We start from the raw sequence: 23725 nt of genomic DNA, 5'->3' as shown, positions 1-23725 counted from the left end.
TTATTTGAAATAAATCGTGCCACCCCAACAAAACACAAAAAAATTAAAGCTAGTGAATTCACACTTTGAAGAAAAATTAGAATTTCATTATTTGAAATAAATCGTGCCACCCCAACTAAGGATAGGAGTACTAACAATTCTTCAATATCAAAAAAAAAAAAACTTTACAAATTTCTATGTTTAGATGGATAGCATCAGTTTCGTCAACACTTTCTATATTAATTCTGTTACCTAATGTAATGTTGGAAGAGCTTTTGTATGTTTCATGTAAACCACGAGTTTTACGGTGAATTTAGAAATATGCTGTATCTTTCAAAATACAACAATGCAAATGTATCAATGGTCATTTGATAAATATTTCGCAAAGGCAGTTATTATCCAACTGGTCTGAAAATATCCAAAGAAAATTTTAATTCTCAAAACATAGTGTTTCATGAGTAACAAAACTCACATAAACTATTTTAAGTGGCGAGGATAAGTTTTGCTTTTTGTCTGCATCGTCATAAAATAAATAATGTGAATAAAGAACAGAATAAAGTTGAATATATGGGAAGATGTTGACGAAAAGTTTTAAATTAAAATTTTCGTTTTACTTTATCCGAGCTTGAAAGATGCCTTAAAACTAGATATAATCCGATATTAATGAAACTCATTATGTTTATCATAAATTACCATCGTGTTTATTATTGTGATAGTTAATATTATATTCATAGGGGCATAAGAATGTGTAAACAATCATTAAAAATGGATTTTCGTACAATCTGAAAAACAAAAAAGATATGAAAATTATTTGTTATTAATTTGAACGGGTGCACGTGTTGAGCTGTATTTCAACGGGCATTTTACACGTCATCATATAATAAAATATGCAGTAGCTACATTTATACAATATACAAAGCTATTAAAATATGCCAGAAAGACTATATTTAGTCTATTTGTCTACAGTATATTATAATTTCAGTAAGGCATTATTCAAGTTAATATTATTATATTAAACTAAAAAAGAAAACTAGAAAAATATAGTATAAACAAAGTCTTTCAACTGTGCTTTAACTTCGAAAAGTTTATATTTTCAACTTAGTAATTGCTATTATAAATTAACTACATACTTAAACTTGAGGTTACTGTTGTATTTTCTTTACACTTTCATGGGAATACATTTATGCTAACTGGTTCAGAAAACAGGCGTTACTCACATACAATGTAGTCTGTTCAGTTTTGAAACCAGTAAAAATTATTGTAATCATTAATTAAAAGTCATGTTTCGATGTTTCTTTTTTTGTTTTGAAACTTTTGCACTATGTGTATTTTCTGTCACAAATAAATAATTTTACACTATTTTATTGTGCTAATAATAAGTTATTATTTCAGAAATTCCATCATAACTTTTTAAGACTTTTTTGATTGTCAGCAAAAGGATAATAAATGACAAAAATAGCACTAAAATACGTAAACTGTATAAAATAATTAATTATTTTTTACTGTGTTCATGATTAACGTTTTCTTATTTCTTTATTTAAATACCAAAACATACTGTACTCGCATGATGGACCAGTAGTTAGGGCACACGAGTACGAGTGGTGGGATATCGAAACCTAGGACCGAACATGCCCTTCTCTTAGCCCATTATAATGCGACGATCAATACTATTATTCTTTAGTAAGGGTTAGCCCAAGAGTTGCTGGGTCCTGCCAGCCAATGGACTGTAACATATATTTATTATTAAGTTTAATTTATTCATACGCTATGAATATACTTTAGGACTTTCGAGGTCGTAAAATAGGGGTATTATTCGAAATTGAATAGGTGCATTATTCGAAATTGAAGCTATTGTGAACAAGTGTGTCTTTTTCGCCAAAACATTTACGAAAATAACAGTCATTACAAGTATTATTAGGATAGATTTAAAGATATACGTTAACGTTTTACTAGTATTGCTGGGATTGATTGAAATAAGATTTGACAAACATTGGGAGAATTAACCGATAGATAAAATGGTAGAACTTAAATCGACTTTTTGCACATTTTCACAGTGTTTCGTGAAAAGACAGAAAAGATGCTCGTAGTTTACATAAGAGGTCATACGTCTCTGCTACTTCGAGCATTTTAAGTGAATAAACTGAACAAAAATAATAAATTCAAGATACATAAACATCACTCTTGCGAAGTCCAACATGTCATGTTTAAGATCATTAATGAATTAATTTGGATGCAAGCAAGATATATAAACATTCATCGCATACATTCTAGCTATGAACTCTCGGAGTTCAAAAGATTAAGCAGCATAAAAAAACCACAAGACGTGAAAAGTGTTAAAACAGCCACTGAAGAAGGTAAACAACACATGTGCAGATAAAAATATTTCAATTACGTTTCATTATACTCTTTCCAGAGTTAAAACGTGTTCGTGAAATATTCATAAAGCATTTCCACTAAAACTCTCTGATCTATTGTTTTGATTATCTTCATGTTGTTTTAAAATAATTCATATTATGTTTATTATACAAACCTAACTGTTTAAATGTAAAATAACAGAAATTGTAGCTAATTACTAAAGCATGTTACAATTTAATCGGCAGACGTTTGTGCTGAGTTATTAAAGACTGTATTTTAACGTTTTGTTGTTACTTCAACTTGCTAAGTTATTTCACAAAGCACTGTTTAGTCATTGTTGAAAAGAAATATTAACATTTTATTTCTGCCATCTGACCAGTAAAGTTTCCATAATTTGATATAGATAAAAAAAAGAATTTAGTTCTTTGTTGCTGAGCACAAATGGCTTTCTTTTCTGTGCCCACCGTGGGTATCGAAACCCAGTTTTTAGCGTTTTAAGCCTTCAGACTTGCCACTGAGCCACTGAGCAGGGCAGTTAAAAAACGAGATATACATGCTGTACTAAGATATTGAATCAGTAAATATTGATTGTTGGAAACAACATAGCAATTCTAAATGAGGTAATATAAGAAAAATTAGTCAATACTTCATATTTGTCATTTAAACAAGACTTGGGTGTTTGAAATATATTTTTGACAATTCAACTAACTCCAACTAAACTTACAAAAGTTTCAGGAAGTAGGTTCTAGGTGGAATGTTTTAAGAAGTGGATATTTTTTCGATTGTTCATTTGATAAATTGAGGAGTTTGCTCTTGGAAATTTGAAGTAAAATACTTCCTTTTGTTTTGGTATTCTAACCTACAACTTCAACATAGTGAGTGATGCTTAATAGTAGCTTTAAAAACATTCTCTTAAAGCTACCACATAAAATATATATCATCGCAGTATTGAGAATTTCACAATAAATCAAAACAAACGTAAATATTTATATGAAATAGCAAGGTACATAAAATACACTTAGGGTATATCCATATTTATATGAAATAGCAAGGTACATAAAATACACCTAGGGTATATCCATATTTATATGAAATAGCAAGGTGCATAAAATACACCTAGGGTATATCCATATTTATATGAAATAGCAAGGTACATAAAATACACTTAGGGTATATCCATATTTATATGAAATAGCAAGGTACATAAAATACACTTAGTGTATATCCATATTTATATGAAATAGCAAGGTACATAAAATACACTTAGGGTATGTCCATATCTTTGTTACTACTAAATATATATTCTCCGCACGTGATATGCATAATTAAGTACTATTTATTAGGTCGTTTACCATCATAACAATGTCACAGCAGAAAATGTAAATAACTCTAGTATCCTCAGCCGTTTTAAGGTATAAATTAACCCTCATAGAGCAGAAATGAGAAAAATCCCGAACAGAAAAGTTCACAACTTACTAGAGGTAGTTAGTATTCATTTTAGTATTATCATTTATTTGTGTAACTATTGGTTCATGTTACTGGACGAGATTTTAATATCATTTATTTGTGTAACTATTGTTTAGTATTATCATTTACTTGTGTAACTATTGGTTCATGTTACTAGACGAGATTTTAATATAATTTATTTGTGTAACTATTGGTTAGTATTATCATTTAGTTGTGTAACTATTGGTTCATATTACTGGACGAGATTTTAAAAATTCCAATTATTCACAGTTTTTCCTGTCACGTATTACTCCCAAGTATCTTTAGTAATAATGTATAGTTTAGTAAATTTATTTTTATGTTTTTATGGCTAGGGATGCACGGGTACCCGACCGGATATTGGGCTATCCGATAATACTCGGCCGAGTGTCAAAGTTAGGCATCTGAGCCCTAATCTTTGTGGCAAATAACGCGGTACTGAAAGTTAAAGTCAATAATTGGTTTAGTTAAAACAAAAACAAAAAACGTGTTCCGAAAACAAAGACTGACCGCCAGCTGAAAGTCGGGGATTCAGAGAACAATAAGGGTTAATAACAGGCATGGCTTGAGAAGTGGATTTTTGGGGAAGGTGGGGGGTTTTGAGAACAATAGGGGTTAGGGTTTGAGAAGTTGGGGCTAGGCATTGAAAGTAAAATTTGAATGTTATGTTGGTGATTGTTCGGTTAAATGTAATAAACTTCAGTTTTGTTTTGTTTCTAATTTTTGTGTATATTGTTGTTTTTTTTTGGGGGGGGGGCAAGGGGAGAACCCGGTCCCTGTTGACACCCAGCTCCGCCCGAAGCTTAGTGACCGGGACCCGGTATTCGGCCAAATTTTACTACCAGTGCAGTTGTTAATATTATTATTATATAAGCCATTGTGCTACACATGAACCCCGTTTGTAATTTTGGGGTTACTTATATTGTTATGTATATCATACATATTAGTAATTATCATGCGTTTTTTATATTGTTTTTGTAATAATTCCGAAACTGAGATACAGCGTATGATCTATAAATGGTTGAATAGTCTGTTATATGGATAACCAGGTGCGAATTCTATTTACCCTTAGCAAAAAGTGATTTTCCCCACTTAATTCCTTTAATTATAATTCGTAGAAACTTGGTTTACAAATATATATCAGTGTATGTGTGTGGTACGTTTGAAAAACAAGTTAAAATGTCTAAGAAAATACATATTTACTGGCCCTTCTATATACCTTAAAATAATTTTAAAAATCATTAAAAAAGAAACCCCAAAATTTAATTAATTTGAAATAATTTGGCTAATTTATCTAAGTATTTAAAAAAAAAAACAAGAAACTTTTATAACAAAGGTATTGTGAAATAATGTCAAGGAAAAACATCAAGTCTTTTACTTCTGCAATCAAGTTGCATGTTATTTACTTCCTCTTTGTTACGTAAGTGAAAAAATGTTGCATTGTATTGAGTAGGTTGGTAGGTATTGTATGCAGATCCTCATCCAGTTATTTTGTTAAGTGTGGCTTAGTTGTTGGTTTGACCGACTTCTATGTTCCCATTACACCGGTACATTTACCGCTACACGACCTCATACACGTGCTTTACCTCAAACAGCCAATGGTTCGTCTGTGCACTGCAGCTTCACGTGTGCGTCACGAAACCACGGGGCTCACACCAGTAGCGTCGAATGTATGACATTTGGTGTTGTGGTATCGTGTTCGTTTTATTTAAATACAATTGTACATACTGTTTTCATAATAATAAAATCCTATTCATCCATGATTTTTTTTCCGTGATAATCTAGTTGATGCATTATTTTACGCCCTCAACTACGCATTTTTTATGATTAATCTAAGGTTTAATGAGTCTCCTGTCTCTTTTTGTAAAATATATGTTTCGCTGATTTATCATTCTGTTACGTATCTGGTTGTTTGATAATTTTCTGTAAAAATTCTTTCCGAGAAACTTCAGCGTTACAAATCCTTTCTTAATTAAAAACTAGTTTATTATTTCTCGATACAACATTATAATACACAGAATTTCCACAGTCACTTTAACTTAAACACACGCTATAATTCACAACGATTCACGCGCTTTACTTACGGTCACTACCGCTCACTTGACTCAATTATCTGTCTCTATCTCCATCTATCTGCAATTATTATCTCCGCTTTATTTGCCGGGCTCATATACTAAAATAGAGGTCGCCTAGAAAAGACTAGAGTTGCCAGGAACAGTCATGATCCTTCTAGAAACTCCAGTGCGCATGCTTCCAGCGTCACGTGACTTCAGCTGCCGTAACAATTCTTTTAGTAAAAGTTCTTCGCTAATTTCATCAATACTAAATTTACCATTGAAGAAAATCGAAACCTCTGTATATGATAGGAAATACGTCAACCTAGGGTGGGTGCGCTTCTGCACTCTCGGCACAGTTGGTTATCGCGGCCTTGCATTGGAAGATACTTGAAAGCGGAAATATGAATCACATTTAGTTTTCTCGGTATTTAACAACCTTTGGCGAATGTTTCTTGTGAAGAACTGCAAACGAGAATTCTACAATACTTCGAAATTACCTGACTCGTAATTTTATGCTTGACATTGACATCTTATTTATTTATACCTTTATCATTGGAATTGAGAACGTCGATGTATTTCTTAATAATAACATTGGATGACTTTAACCGTTCAGAACGTCATTGTATTTCTGGATAATACCATTGGATGATTTTACTCGTTTAGAACGTTGATTTATTTCTGAATAATACCATTAAATGACGTTAACTGGATAATACCATTGGATGATTTTACTCGTTTAGAACGTTGATTTATTTCTGAATAATACCATTAAATGACGTTAACTGTTCAGAAGGTTGATGTATTTCAGGATAATACCATTGGATGCTTTACCCGTTCAGAACGTTGATGTATTTCTGGAGAATACCATTGGATGCTTTACCCATTCAGAACGTTGATATATTTCTTAATAATAACATTGGATGACTTTAACCGTTCAGAACGTTGTTGTATTTCTGGATAATACTATTGGATGCTTTACCCATTCAGAACGTTGATGTATTTCTGGATAATGCCATTGGATGACTTTACCTAAAATCATTTATTTTAAAAGTTTATCGACTCACCATCTTACTTTTTCAACGACATACGATTCTTCAGCTGTATAATAACAAATATTAAATACCAAAATATAGTAATACAATGTGTGACGTGACGAAGAACACAAAAAACTAGGAACGTAATGACTTGTTTCCTTATCTATGCTTTGAACATTTAGCAGGGTTTCCCAAACTGTATAACTCGAGGCCCCCAAAATCTTAGACCCCCACCTAATGATTTAATAGAAATATTAAATAATTAAACAACAAAGTAGTCATATTTGTTGTAATAAATAAAATTATTGCAGAGAATGTCGCTTCGTCTGGTGCTAGAAGAGTTTTAAAGGCAGTATTTCTACACGTGCTGCTGAAGCTCTCTTACAATCGTCTCGCGGACCCCAGTTTAGGAACCACTGATCTAAGGAATGAATTTATTATAGAACTTATCAGAATAACACATTGTTAATCTATGACAGAGCCAGTTTACATAGACAGATAAGTTAGGCATTCTGACATCTGACCTAGCTGTATTATTAGATTACGAACCTCAGCAAATAACGTTAATTTGGCCATGTTATCACAACTAGCGATGGAACTGGCTAATCAGAGCTGTTTACACGCATGGTTTCACAAATCGTTTGACATTCATTGAAAAGGTTACTGCTTATGTAGATGAAGGAAAGGTTATAGATTTGGTATATCTGGATTTTCAGAAAGCCTATGACATGGTGCCACATAAAAGGCTTGTAAAAAATTATCTCTCTAGATGTGAGGGATAAGTTAGCTAATTGGATAGAAGAAAGCAGCGGGTTGTTATAAATAGAGTTCAGTCAAACTGGATTAATGTCACAAGTGGGATACCTCAGGGCTCAGTCTTAGTACCTTTGCTCTTTTTAACTTACATCAGTGACATAAATGAAGGAATGTTCAATAAATTACTTAATTTTCCAGATTATTAAGGTCTTGAGTGTTGCTAACTGTGAAGAGGATGCTGCTGCTTTACAAAAGGACTTGGATCATTTAGTGAGTTGGGAAAATAAATGGAAGATGGGTTTTAATTATAATAAATGCAAGATAATGTATGTGGGTTATCATAATTTAAATTATAAGTATACTTAGGATGTGAATAACCTTAACAGTGTCATGAAAGAAAAGGATCTTGGTGTAATGGTTGATCAGTCTCTTTAGCCATCTAAGCAGTGAGCTGTTGCTAATGGTAGGGCAAATAGTATTTTAGAGTGTATCTACAGAAATATTGAATACTAGTCTAAAGAGGTCATAATTTCAGTGTATAGGTGAATGGTTAGGCCACATTTGGTATATTGTGCTCAGTCTTGGGCTCCTTACCTTAGGAAGGACAATGAATTTTTGGAAAGGGTTTAGAGGAGGGTTACTAGAATGGTACCTGGGATGGAGGGATTATCATATGAGGAAAGATTAAGATCTCTGAAATTGTTTTCTCTTGAAAAAAGAAGAGTTAGAAGGGATCTGATTGAGCTATTTAAGATTGTAAAGGGAATTGATAGTGTTGATGCATTTGTTTTCCATAAAAGGTAAGAATAGTAGGACTAGGGGACACAAGTATAAATTTTGGCAAGGTAGGAGTCATCTTCAGCTAAGACAGTTTTATTTTTCTAACAGGATGGTTGGTCTTTGAAATGGGTTGCTTTCAGATGTTGTGGAGGCAGTAAGATTGATAATTATATGAATGGTAAGGGCTGGCTTTAATATTTTTATTTCATTTATATATTTTTAAATTTATTTATTTTAAAGTGGTTTTGGTGTAGTTTATAGGATGTGATAGCCGTGATGGACCAATAAGTCCTTTGTTGTCCCTAAACATTGTTTTGTTATATTCATGGTTTCGTACTAATTAAAATGTGATAGCGATTTCTTAAACAATACAGATGTTTGCCAAAACAAACAAACCTGATGATAACAGAACCTTGTCAAAACGTTGTGCATTTGCTGTTATGTTAAACTTATATTTATGTTTTTCTTCATTACCCATTCAAGCCGTCTCCAACCATTAAAATGTTCCACCTAAATAAAACTGCAGTGAAACAATCTTCCGCGTTAGGCCTACCTCTTCATCATTTTATGAACTTCAATGATTCATTACCAAACTAAATAGGACCTGGCATGGCCTGGTGGTTAGGGCGCTCGACTCGTGGGTTCGAATCCCCTTCACCGAACATGCTCGCCCTTTCATCCGTCTGGTCGTCATAATGTGATAGTAAATCCCACTATTCGATGGTAAAAGAGTAGCCCAAGAGTTGGCGGTGAGTGGTGTTGACTAGCTGCCTTCACTCTAATCTATCACTGGTAAATTAGGGATGGCTAATGCAGATAGCCCTCGAGTAGCATTGCTTGGCCCCCCAGTGGGACAGCGGTATGTCTGCGGACTTACAACGCTAGAAACCGGGTTTCGATACCCGTGGTGGGCAGAGCACAGATAGCCCATTGTGTAGCTTTGTGCATAACTTCAAACAAATAAGCATTGCGCGAAATTCAAATCAAACCAAACTTAAGTAATTAACCAAGTAAATTGGTTTCTAAAAAAAAGCTTAACATGGTAAACATTTCTTCACATAAAGATAAAACTCGTGAACTCAATCTGAAATAAAATTTCCTGATATCCAAACATTTGCTTTCTAAACCTTTTTATTTCTAAAGTTATCCTACCAAATTGCTTCTGCAATGAAAAGGTAATAAACTTGCTAACAAGTATAATACGCCTGGAATTATACTAAGGTAAGAATATTGTAAACTCGTGCGGTATTTTATATCTACTTATCTTCAAGCTGGGTATGTATTTGCAACTATTTCCTTAGTTGGTAACGAAAAGATATTTACTGAGATACGCATCATATGTGGTATACCACCAACAGATGTCAGCACCAATGCGGCATGACAGATAGGTGCGATGTAGGTTTGCTACTTGCGTGTGGATACTAAGCTGAAGGTCACCAATTGCTGGAGTTGAATTTTTCATAGCCAAGGTATCTTAACAGGGTAGGAGTGGCTTCTTTGTGTAGACTGTGAAAATGGAATTGTCCATTAATTTGTTATTTTTTTAGCAATAAATGTTTACGTTTAAATGTGAATAAATAAACAGCTCCTTCTTTATAATTTTATTATGTTGTTGCAAAATAAATAGGAGAGGGGAAGCAACCTTAAATAGAAGAGCTTTAAATATCCCTTTACCTGCTCTCCAGGGAATACAGTTTCATCAATTTGAACCTGCTGTATTCTAGCTTGCCAGAGAATGAAATAAAAAATATCCTAATGATAAATACCTATAGAGTGCGCTTATGTTTAACTTTGTTTTAATGACCTTGGGAAGTAGTGTTTCATATTGCGAAAAGAAAAATATCCAAATGGCCAAGTAAAAATGTTAATAAAAGGTTGAATCAGCTGATAAAACAATAAACAGCAAATATATTTAAAAACGTAGATGGCGACACTGGGACCAATAATGAACAATGTAAAATTAGTCTGAACCAGAAGCATTTTTTTGAAGTTAGAATATTTTAGGCAGTATTTATGTAAAATAGTCATTGCGATACATTGCAATGCTGTAAAGATATCTTCTTCTTGCGGTATTTAGAACAATAAAAAATTGTGGTTTTATCTGTTATAAGAAATTATCTTTGTCAAGGCAAAGGAGTAAATAGGTGCGTTAATATATTTGTTTTCTATACAAGATCTTCAAGCAGCTTATGTAGAAATAGTAGTAAAGCTTAAATTTAGAACACAGAACATATCAAGGCTGAATCTAGAATATTGTACAGCAGGATTAAGTGCTGATAGTACTTTATATACTAAGTGTTCGGTCAAAACAATTCGTTTTACTGTCCTGCAGCGGTCAGATGAATTTTCAATACTCTGTATATTAATACTGAATCAGCAGGTTTATTTTGACTGATTAAAACAGGCAGCATGGAAACACTGATTTCTTGTCACTATATTAGATTATCCTTTACAAAATGAATAGTACAATTTCAAGAATTTGTGGAAGAATTTTGAAATATAATAAAACCTTCATTATTGCCCGATTTTACAGGATTTTAAGTTTAAATGTTGCAGAGTATCTCGTATTCCGAAGAACGGTCCATAAAGAACATATGAATTAAACTATTTGCACTGCCCTCTTGATTTACGAGTCGACATTTACAATTTCTTTAGGACTCATCATGGTTACAGAAGATAGGATTCCATACACTCCTTGGCACCTTTGTTTAAAAGTGGGGGCGGGGAGGATAATGAAGAATTGGCGAGTGAAGCGAAGCAAAAAAATTTGTTTAAAATTATTCGAAGTGGATGCACGTGCCCCTTCTTCCCCCTAAGTTATGTGCCTATGCATGCACTCGGACATTGACCTTATGGCACACACCTTGCAACATTACACTGATATTTCCGTTGCACGCATCAAGTACTCATGGGATTCCTATTTACTTGAAAAGAAATTCATTCGAGTTAGGTTTAGGTTTAACAAATAATATAATCTACCATACCATATTCCAAGAGTTTTAACTTTTGTTGTTTTGTACATGCACACACACACACACACACACACCTTATAAGTTATAACCTTACGTAAATAAGTGAGCTTTTGTTAATAAAAAATTATAACTAGTTTTTGTTTTATTAATTGGTAATTAGCTTTATAAGTGTTATTTTTAACGTAGTGTGTTTTTGTAATGTAGGTATTAGTTTAACATTTTACCCGATTGTTTATTACAAGTTTGGCTGATTGGCATAATCATGTTTTGTCGGCTGATGTAGCTCTTTAATTGAACTAGATTAGTGTTTAGGCTTAGAAATATTAATATAGTCTTACTATAATTCGAGAGAAGTGTGTTTGTTTGTCCTCTAACTCCTCCTAGACTTTTGGACCTGTCAAATATGGTTTAAGCAACTATAAATGAATATGTCAAGAAGTTATTTTTGTTTTAAAATGCATAAGGTCATACCTTCAGTGCTGGCTGGTTAAATATAGATCAGTCAGTAGGGGTGGCCGCTAGTGATACTGATGGGATTTTTCCAGTTTCCTTTTTCATTACATGCATTACTGGCATACTTAGGACAAAAACAGTAACACTGTTTATATTCATAGCTGGTAAAACATTAATTCTACAGTTACATTTCGTTTTCAGATCACATCAATCATTTGAGGAATTTTACTTTCACACATTGTTTATACATACTTCCAACACACATATATTGAAATGTTTTTAAGTCGCATATTACTTATTCATAAAATAAAATTTTATTTAAATAATCAAGCCCAGTGGACATCAGTAACTTTATTCTTACGTACTTTCAATCTGGCATATTTCTGAAAAAACAACAAAAACTTTCGTAAATATCTCGCCATGCATCGCTCGGGTAAATCTGCTATCATTCTGTACCATTTGTGTTTTGTAAGTAAGAACTAGGTAGTAGCTTCTAGTTTTATGTAAGTAAGTTTGTAACAGCATTATAAAATTGGAAACCCTGTGAGAAAGTCTGTATCTTAAAGTGAGGCCCATAAGAACACGAGTCACGCACAGAAAATTATAAGAAATTTTCCATCAGTATTCTGATGAATCTCCTTAGCTATTGTTCGGTTTTCGTATTTTTCATCGAAAATGAGTGATTTCACCCATTTTTTGTCCCTTCTTTTCGCCGAATGCTCTCACAAAATTGTAAAGTTATTCAGTGTGTAAACCCTACGATAGTGAACTTTTTATAAAGTCTGTAATTTGAAGGTGAAGGAACAAGACTGTAAAATTCCTTTTATGTTTATAGTGAGCTCACAAACCATTACAACTGCTATTCAAGGAATTTAAAGTAAAAAAAAAAACACTAATGATATGTCACGTTACATTTAGAAATCTGAACCCTGAAATTGCCTACTTTTTTATACCGGTGTAACCCACATATTACATCATACTGGGTAATTTTATGTTTTACTCCGTGTAAATAAATAACCTGACAAAATTTGTTTGAAATCACTCGTTTTATATGTGAAATCGGCCCAGTGGTATCGTGGTTCCTGTCCAGTTACCGCCAAAATAATAATAATTGCACTCCGCTATATAGGGTTGTGGGAGTGGTGGTCAAATCAAAAATATACAGTGTGACAAGAGTTGGCGGTGGGCGATGTCTTCCTTTTAGTCTACCACTACAAAATTAGGAACAGCTAGTGTAGATATCCCTCGTGTAGCTGTGCTCGAAATCCAAGAAACAACTTTGTATAGAAATACATAGGGGACCCAATAGTAATTGGTAGGATTAATTGCAGTATACATTGTATTTTTTCTTTTTTTTTTTTCATGTATGACTTACGTTAGTATAAACAAACAAACCAAACCATGGCCATGTGATATATCCAAGTGAAACCTAATTAAGTTTAGAGCTACAGTGGATAGGTCCAGAAGTTAATAGGAGATTCGCTACAACATCGATTACTGGGAAATACTAAATATTTTACTGTCAAATAAAGTAACAACACTGGACATCAAGTTCTGGGTAATGCTATTCAAATTATGTTCCACACCAGACTGACCAAATTCAATCTTCCTTTGTTCCCAAGAAATCTCGTATTTACCCAGGGCAATATGCAGTAACTATATGACTGGTCAATCTCATTTCGACATAGGTGGGGCCACAACCTCTAGACTTCTCCCAAACCACAATTGAAGGACTCTGCTGTCGAAATGTATCACCCTAAGCAACAACTTCAGCGGGTGGTAACGGGTATTATCAGTGTCCGAGAACAACAAAAGATCAAAGGTCGCTTTTGAATGAAATCGACGTAACGGCTTTTTAACCACGTGTTTTTTAAAACCTGCACATATACAGAACCACGAATAAATTCAGAATAACTATTATCATATTGCAAGCAGATAGAAACGCATGTTATGTTCATGTAGTACAGACACAAGAAGTTGGGTGCGTAAATAATTTAGAAAAATGTGTGTAAAGTCAATACGGCCATTGGTGATTACGTGATTAACCGTTATTCGGGTATTCCACGAAAGGCGCATCTTATTATATGTGCTACATGTTTTTAAAGTCCAATAAAATAACAAGAAAACATGATGTTTCTAACTTAAAACATTAAGTTAGGTTTAACTTCTTTCAATATTATTTTGTGTAAAACACGTACAGCGTAAAATTTACAAGTAAGCTCGACACTGATAAGTATAAAGTATACCTCCAGTCATCAAAACTCAAATCATTTAGGCGCATGACAGTGATATCAAGTAAAATGACGTAATGGCTAGAGTATCGTTTACCGTTCTCTGCATGAAAAATAAACACTAGTGTTTTCTATCTTTCTTTGTTTTTTACTTCTTGTTTAAATAGTTTAACAGAGAAGTAAAGTTGATTTTGAAGACGTTCTGGTAGAGAAAATTAATGACTGAACGTTGCATTTGTGTTTCGTTAGAGGAGAGGCTCATCATAACAAAATACGCATATAAGCTAAATTGAAGTAGTCGAAATACGCATATTTTTAACGTACTTGAACAAATACTGTATTCGTACTCTTTAATTAATTTAAAAGGGAAAGTTTATTATTGAATTACGTGCATCGCACATTCAGCCGTGGCCTTGGCTCGATATCAGAGTGACGAAGGGGACACAAGCAGAAATTCATAAAGCTGGTACTACTATTGGAGAAAAAGGGAAGTACGTGCACGTGACCGTCGATCCCACTAGTCACTGGATGTCGTTGATTGGTTGGTTGTCTTCCCTCTGGTCTGTATTTAGGGGCAGTATTACATGAACCACAGACTTCTACGTGCCCATTTAACCCATTGTCTTGCATAAGGTATCATATTCTGGTAAAAAAAAACTGTTTTTTCGATAAGTTTATCTCTTCAATTAGAAACACAAAATGATAATAATTTCACGAATAAGCGTTGCTAGATTTTATTTTCATTTGTTAATAATGTACAATACGAATCGTCATAAATATAATTAAATCGCTTAAAATAGAGGCTATACACGTGTTTCTGCATCTATTGTGTATTTGTATAGAAAGTATTGAATAACATAAAAGATGATAACGTTTGCTTTCTGTACGCGAGGAAGTATGTTCACTGAAATACTATCGTTCTATAGTGTTTTTTATGTAAATATTAATATTTCTTAATTCCAGCAACGACAAAAAATTCTTTCACCTTGTATGTATAGAAAAGAATAACAACAAACAACATATTTCGTCCGAGCGTGACCCAATAATTAACGTGTTAGTCCGCAGATCGAAGATGCCAAGGTTTGAGACCCGATACTCTGAGCATGCTTCGCACTTTCACTTATGTATATGGATAAGTCTTTCTTGCGCAAATGCTAAAATTCGGGTTTCGACACTCGCGATTAGCGGAGCACAGATAATCCATTGTGTACCTTTATACTTAAACACAGTCAGTTCAACCTCCCACAATGTATTATAATATATATAATCTATGTATTAGAAATAACATTATTTACCTACAAAAAACGATTACCAGTAAGGCACTTTTTGACAACGTAACACCCCATCATTTGTTTGGTGTTTTTATTATTATGACACCTATCTGTTAAATATAGAACATAACTTGAGACCTTTACTCTCCCCTAATATACATTTTGTTTGCTTTTTGAACTTGACGCAAAGTTACACAAGGGCTATCCGCGCTAACCTTCCCTACTTTAGCAGCGATGGACTAGAGGGAAGGCATCTAGTCAAAACCACCCACCACCATCTCTTGGGCTACTCTTTTACTAATGAATAGTGTGATTGAACCCATGGATGAAAGAATTAGCGTGTTCGGTGACGGGGATTCGAACTCGCGACCTCCAGCATGCTAGTCAAGTACCTTAACCACCAGGCCTTAGTATTTATTATGACTTTTATAAAAGACATCACAGGGTTTTGTCTGGATTTTGGTCATTTTTTCTCCATTATTTTGGCTTTTTCAGATGTTTCTCAGTCACAGATTTTAAGCCAATATTCCACGTTAATTCCAAACTAGCTATTTTTACCATTTGAACTGTTTTTATATTCAAAATATTATAGAATCATTACTTTTTAATTTTATTAAGTTTATTTATTGTAATTTACAAAGAAAAATTTGAAAAAAAAGTTAAACTATTTTGATTAATTTTGGCGCAACTCCGAGAAGTGTCATCTATTAACAATGCAGTTGTCTTTTTCTCCTTAGTTTCCACTTTTTTATGTTACATCAAGTGGTTTGATCATTTACTAATGAAATAAAGTTTTAGAAAAAGCTATGAAGAGTGATAAACTTTGGGTTCGCGCTTCGCATTTTGGAGCCGTGGGTGCGTTATAAGAATGTCTAATCCCACTGTTCGATTAGAGTAGCCCTTGAGTTGGCGGTGGATGGTGTTGACTAGATGCCTTCCCTCTAGTCTGTCACTTCAAAATTAGAGACGGCCATTGTAGATAGCCCTCGAGTAGCTTTTCGTGAAAGTCAGCAAATAAAAGAACAACATCCATAAAGAAGTTTTAAATATGACTGGATAGAGCTAGAATTTTTCACGCTATAGCAGAGTAAATAAAGTGGTGTGAATAGCAGATGATAGTTGGCGCTTCTGTAGCATTGACCAACTGTACTGAATAGAAAGTTCTGAGTAAACAACCACAGAGGTGGACATTTTTTTATAGTTTCTTTCGACTTTTTTTCTGTCATGAAGATTTTTGCGTGTTAATTATATTTGTTTGGAAGCTGCAATTTTTTTTTTCAATGAAAATACATTAGGTAAGATTTATTAGGGTTAGTTGAGTACGGGAAGCGATGGTAAAACATTCTGATCACTCAAGACTTAATTTTTTATATTATTTTAATGTTTATCGTGTTCAAACACGCATAAATAAATTATTTCTCATTGTAAAAGTAACATTTTTTAAATATAAAAATACATTACTACCGCTATCAGTGACAATAAAACGTATTCTTATTATGTGATTATTAATTTGTTTGATTTACACGTGATCAATGGGAATTACTGCTTATTTTAAAATCAAAATGGCGACGGCCAGCGTAAACATTATATCACATGTATAATTTAATCCCAATTTTCGAGGATATTATATCGTAACTTTTCCAGCTGTTCTGTTTAGTTTCTTATCTCAAATTATAAGATTTGATTTTAGTTATTTTATTATTGAGGAGTGATGAGTAGGTACAACGTCAGACATAACCAAGCAGGGAATTATTTTAGTATTTTACAAGACCGTCAATTTACCTTGCCCAAAGTGCTAATTAAATTACGAGTTTCTTGTATTTTGAACTGTACTGATATTTTTTTTACAATACTTCAGCGTCTGCATCGAACATGATATGGTCATGATAACTTAAAAATATTTGTTCAAACTCCTTTACATTTAAAGGCTTAGAAACTTTAACTTTGACGAGCCTACATCGAATTGGTCATTTAGTTTAAAAACCGAGGGTTAAAAAAAAAGAAGCATAGACTGAAATCGCCCAATGTTGCTTCAAGAAGTTTTCCCAATTCGTTAGGTAACATGGTCGTTCCTCTGTACGGTGTGAAGTTACAAGATAAAAATTTATTATGTGAATTCGTTATACTTCAAACTGATTGCTACGTAGATGAGCTAAAATCACAGCTATCATTAAAGGAAGGCACAGCGGAGAGTCTGCGGATTGATAACGCTAGAAACTGGGTTTCGGTACCAGCGGTGGGCGCAGCACAGGTAGCTCATTGTGTAAATTTGTGCTTAACTACAAAAAAACAATTAAAGAAATACATTAGTGAATATTCTATCTAAAACTGGACTTAGAACCCATTTTGAATAAATTCGGTTTCTATGTAGCTATATAGACTTTGGATTCAATTCTTGGTTTATTTTTTCAAATTTAAATAGACGGAATAGTTTTCGTACGAACATTTCATGGAGCTCTAGAAAACGTTTTCAAAAATTTAACAACACTAATAATTTTGGATTATATCACATATGTCATATATGCTTTTATCAGTAAATTTTATTTGCATGATACCAAAAACTATTAAACTTTCTGCAGTAAACTAAGCGTTCTCGGCAGTGGGAGTGTAAATCACAGTTTTAGCCGCCACGTGCTGCATTTCTTTAAAAAGCTTGCAATGGCCCAGAATACATCTTAAGTTTTCACTAAACATTAATTCAATATTCTAGTGTGATAAAGTAGTAGCTCACGCCTGTGGCTCATTTTCAAGATGTATGGCCACATCTATTATCCGACCTGAAAATACCCAAATCCTATGGATATCAGGAGTCGTTTAACCGATATCCAACCAAACTAATGTTTCCCCACATAAATCAAAAGCGCACATTATACAGCGAACAGTAATAAGACTAACCAAAACAAATAAACATAACACTTTTGTGAAGAATAAAAGCAAGCTGTCCCCCGAAATGTTGGCTCAGTTATCGCTTCTGAATTAGTTATTGACTAAACGTTTTCTTTACTTTACCTTTTTACCAATTTAACCATGTTTTTTTTTGTTGTTGTTGCTTTTAACAAACTTGTTACCACCGTACTTTTATTCTAATATTTAAATGTACATACCTGTTTCTACTTAACTTGTTTAATTTGATGAATTAGAGAAAACGCCATTGTTAAAGAAACAAGTATATACAACCAAGGAAAAATAATGGGATTAGTTTAATTGATGTAATCTCTTAATTACTATTTTATCTGGCATGGTAGTTAAGACGCTTGACTCGCAATCTGAGGGTCGCAGGTTCGAATCCCCCGTCACCGAACATGCTCGCCCTTTCAGCCGTGGGGACGTTATAATGTGACGGTCAATCCCAAGAGTTGGCGGTGGGTGGTGTTGACTAGTTGCCTTCCCTCTAGTTTATCACTGTTAAATTATGGACGGTTAGCGCAGATAGCCCTCGTGAAGTTTTGCGCATAGTTAAAAAAAAAAAACTTCAATCGTACGTTTATGTACTTGTACTCAAATGTGAGTGCGTATGTTTAATGTAGTGTTGGATAACGTTTCAGGTCAAATTCCTTAACATTGTCTAAGATTTAGAATAATAGTGTTATCTTAAATAATAACATATATTTTTCCTCTTTTTTTTTTTTGATATAGTTGCAACAAAAATGTAACGTAATCAAATTTCACGTAACAATGAAGTAGACTAAAATGTGCATGGTAATCCTAATGAGAAGTATACATATAACGACGATCATTAGTAGAGATATTAGTAGAGTAAATAGTTTGTTTTTTATCTTCTTTCTTACATACCATTTGTGTATATAGGTTAGTGCCTGTTTGATAAATGTGAATTTAAATGATGTTTTGATATTCTACTTTTAGGTAACTCAGACAATCAATGTAGATGCGGACGACATGTTGTGTGATTCAAGAGCTCGAGGTATTAAACGGAAATATGGTGACGACAAAGAGTGTGAATTACCTTCTTCGCTCTACTTAACCCAGCGTCAGGAGGTGTTCAGTATCAGTTTGTGTAAACGAAACAAACTCTTGCATACTCTAAGTCTGAGACAATCCGTTCTCATCTGTAACACTCTACGGAAAATCCAAAGAGAATTTGATCAGGAAGGAATAGAAATTAACTGTGCTTCTAATGGACATTTTATTATGTCCTCTGTAAACCCACAGATCATGACTCTTGACCCACCACCGATTCCAAGCCAAACCAAATTAGGATGTTGCCCACAGAAATTTTCAGAGAACACTGACTATCATGAGATAGAACCAAACCTTCTTCAAACATGCCCCACTGATACGTCGCAGCCAAAAGCGTATTCAGTTAATAGCTACTCCTTGAAATCTACTTTATTAACTGCATATCAAAATAAACCGCCGTCACAGGCAGAGGAGCAGCTTACTAGGAAGCTGCATGATAGCTCTTTAGTGAACAGCTCCTTGCCCAAGACCTGCACAACAACAACAACAGTGGAAATCGTACAGAGGCAGAATGGTAATACATCCGCTGAAGAGTGTGACAGATATCTGACGGAGTTCGATACGCCCTCTGGAAGGATAACGCCTTTTGTAAAGACATTACATAGTTCTAGTGCAGTTTGGAATGATGACAATGACGGACTAAGGAGTTTGAACTGGAGCTCAGTACTTAATTGTAATTCCTCATCAACTAGTGCTGCCATTAGTACTTTAACAACGGAAGAAGAACTTGGTGACGATTGCCGATGCGTACACAGTTCTGCATCAAGCGAATCATCTGGAGTATTCGAAACGTCCTTACACACACTTCTACCTGCCACTTGTAGCCCCACGTCAGAATTAAGTTTAAATTTCTCTCATCTAACTTTGCCCTCATGTTCCAGTCCAGACTCTAATTCTGGAAGTACTTCCAGCTCTAACTCAGGGTATGAAATATTTGGTGATATAGACATGTCACTTTACGACTTTGATCTTTACTCACCTTTGTCCACCCCGAATGTAAAACTGGCCCCGGTTAGTGCGGAAGAGCTTATGACGTCACTTACATAAAATGGTCAGTCAGGTATAGTGGCTGACTTGAGAGAAAAGAGAAATGAAGACGGAAACTCCAGTGGTCTCATAATGTTTGAAAGACAGGATAGTCACTTGCATCGAATCTTTTTTTTTAATCACCTTTTCAGTGTAGTGCGTGTAGCCTTTCTGAACACATGAATCTTTTTCATTTCAAAAGCTGTGTTAATGAATACAAATAATAGTTTTTACTGGTTAGCTGCGGTTAATTAACAGAAAGCAAGAATTACATTGTAAATTAACTTGTTTTTTAACTTAGATGTTACAAAAATTCAAAAGAAAGTTCCTCGTGTCACAAATTCAACTGTAAAAATATATCTTTGTACTAAAAACGAATGCTTTATTCTCTCGATGTCGTGCAAAACACTGGTTTACTTGTATTCATAATTAAATCATGAGCCTTGGATTAATATAGGGACCAAATCTGAAACTCCCAGGTGGCTCAGCGGAAAGCCTCGAAAAATAGGTTTCGATACTCGTGGTGAGCAGAGCGCAAATAACCCGTTGTGTAGCTTTACCCCCCCCCCCCCCCACTTAAGTTTTGATATAATAATTGGAAAGTTGTTATAGGCTGTGGGGTGCTGTTCCAATAAGTGGTTTTTAATTATGTATACTTATAGATGAAACTAAAAATGGACTCTTACAATATTTATTTTTTAAGTTGACGAAATTTGTTCAGTAGGTCACCTAAGGTTTTTCACATAAGTAGAAGCCACATTTTGCCTTAAAACTTAAAGGTGCAGTTTTGTTCTTTCTTCTTTTTTTTTTCTTATTATATCGTTTGTTAAAATACAAAATCTGTCACGCAAGTTTAAGGTTTTTAAAATTCCACCAGGATGTGCTGCATTTATAACGAACAGTAATGTTGTTTTCGAAGTAATTGTGCTATCGATGCAGTGACATACAGACCCCCAAGTATCTTATTTCTTAGTCGAAGTTTATTTTCAATGAAATTAAGAGTAGCCTTCCCAGGTTATATAATTTGGACACATCTTTTGGATGACGTTTCATCCATTGCCACTCTTCTTCACTAGTTTAATTTTCAGATGTAAATTGGATGCCTATTTTACCATATAAACTGCTTAATTTTTTTATATCGCTGATAAAGGATACTTGTTTTGCAATCAACTAATCACTAGTTAATTTTACTCGCGCATACGCAGCGAAACTGCTATATACTTAAATGTTAATATAGGTGCGTGTGGGCGCTACATTATTTTTCTGATAGATAGACAGTTAATTTTTAACAAAAAATAAATAAAAGTTAAAACTTGATCCCATTTAATCATGACTAACTCACTATGTTTCTTAATGCACTTAAAAAAGCACAACACATGTAATTGACTAGTTGTTTCGTTTAACATACGTGCTTATTATATATGTTCAGCCAAAGATATTACTAAAAAAAATGTGCATTATATTTCGTCAAAAGAGTTTTTGGTTTAGTTTCAGCAGTGCAAATGTAGTTATTATCTGCTCGGGAAGAGTGCACTAGTGATGTATTTAATATAGGAGGAATGTGGCTTTGAGAGCGTTGTGTTGTGTGGTCTTGGTGAGAAAGTAGAGGCGCTGCTGTCGTTTTGTAGATATACATATGCGTGTATGTATTTATCATAATATATTCACATTTGTTTACAGTTTATTATATATATATATATATATATATATCATTGTGTCATTAAACGTCACTTCATCACAGAGACGGTGATCGTCTACTCGACCAGAAGCAGTTAACACGTTTATATCTGTATGAAAATCCTACAACACGAGATTAAAGTATCACAAGTATTTTTGTATATCAGTATAAAATGACTGATTGTTGAAAGATGTATTCAGATATTTCTCGTGAGTTTAAATGTTGGTTTTTGCTCTAAATTAGTCGGTGCTACAGGTTGAACTTGGCTCGATGGGCCTTTTTTGTCCATTATATTAATATTGGATTTGATTGTTTATTGATTCAGTATTCCAAAACATATGTAAAGATGATTATTTTCAAAGTAAAAATAAATCTTTTCAGGGATGGAAAATCCTCAAGGAAGAATATAGGTGATTGACATGAGATTCATCTTTAATCTGAACTATATGCATGCAACACAGAAGCAGTTCAATACCTTCATATACAGTACATGGACTTAGAACAATGGAATAATAAGTATTGTTTGTATTGTCAGAATCTTCTATTTAACATCGCCAGGTGGTTAGGGAGCTGGACTCGCAATCTGAGGGTCGCTGGTTCGAATCTCTGTCCCACCAAACATTCTCGCCCTTTCAGCCATGGGGGCTTTATAGTGTGACGATCAATCCCACTATTCCTTGGTAAAAGAGTAGCCCAAGAGTTGGCGGTGGGTGGTGATGACTAGCTGTCTTCCCTCTAGTCTTACACTGCTAAATTAGGGACTGCTAGCGCAGATATCCCTCGTGTAGCTTTGCGCGAAATTCAAAACAAACAAAACCAAATAACAAGAGTCGAAGACAAAATTTTTTCTCACGGAGATTTAAAAACGCAAGCAGAACTTTTTTGTGTGTTTTATAAGCTAGGGTACGTTATGGGTTATATTTATCTTCACATAATCAACAGTATATGCTTCTAACAACATTATTCCTATTGGGATTGTCACGTATGACTGGACTGTACGTCCATCATGGAGTAAATCAGCTGTTGTAAACTGTTCTTATGGGAAAATGACGGCATATTTTATACTTAATTCAAATCCGATAAACCGTCCAATTTTTAAATATAGTATTATGGACCATTATGAAAATTCTGTGGTACTGAAATGAAAAGAAAGAAAATATATTATTAAAACACCACGGGTTACATAAATTGTAAGGAGACACGCGAGTGCGCCATAATATTGAGGTTACGGCTAGTGTAGAAAATTGCATGGTTTGTGTGTTTCGGCCAGTTGCGGTAATACTTATTTACGAGGAATACCAGAACACAGTTTATACTAACACGTGGTGTATCGAGGGACAAGAAAGAGTATTAGATATTGAATGTCATAGTAGAGTGTGAAGACGTTATGGCTCAGCTAAACAAGGACACTTAGGATACATATATAGCCATCCATAATTTTGAACTAGTGGTCAGAGGGAAGGAAGCCAGGAACATCTGCCGCTACAAGGGCTTATCCAAACAAATAATGGGATTCACTGTCACTTTTTTTTTATAATGCGTCCGCAGCTGAAAGTGCAGAATGTGTTGTTCAGCAGCACCGCCTCTCTAACTCCGTAACCTTTGACATGCAGCGCGACACGCTAACCAACAGCCTACGCTCGGCACTAGGTAAATGTATATATTTATTT

General features: G+C 34.0%; 1 protein-coding gene across 3 annotated transcripts in view; it reads left to right on the top strand.

Annotated features, from left to right (window-relative positions):
* Positions 1 to 20916, top strand: part of LOC106462321 — a 32928-nt gene extending 12012 nt beyond the window's left edge. The window contains exons 1-2 of one of the 3 annotated variants that reach the window (XM_022389535.1): positions 9835 to 9915; positions 19238 to 20916. In XM_022389535.1, coding sequence (XP_022245243.1) covers positions 19271 to 20398 — 1128 coding nt within the window. In that variant the 5' untranslated portion in view covers positions 9835 to 9915; positions 19238 to 19270 and the 3' untranslated portion in view covers positions 20399 to 20916. Of the gene's footprint in view, positions 1 to 9834; positions 9929 to 19237 lie in introns of those variants that run through there. The other 2 variants (XM_022389536.1, XM_013922226.2) reach the window with 2 other exon arrangements.
* The last annotated feature ends 2809 nt before the right edge of the window (positions 20917 to 23725 follow it).

Source organism: Limulus polyphemus, unplaced genomic scaffold (assembly GCF_000517525.1).
Source record: "Limulus polyphemus unplaced genomic scaffold, Limulus_polyphemus-2.1.2 Scaffold1142, whole genome shotgun sequence".
NCBI lineage: Eukaryota > Metazoa > Arthropoda > Merostomata > Xiphosura > Limulidae > Limulus > Limulus polyphemus.
The sequence above is the reverse complement of the archived record's forward strand: the minus strand, read 5'-3'. Positions and strand labels throughout refer to the sequence as shown.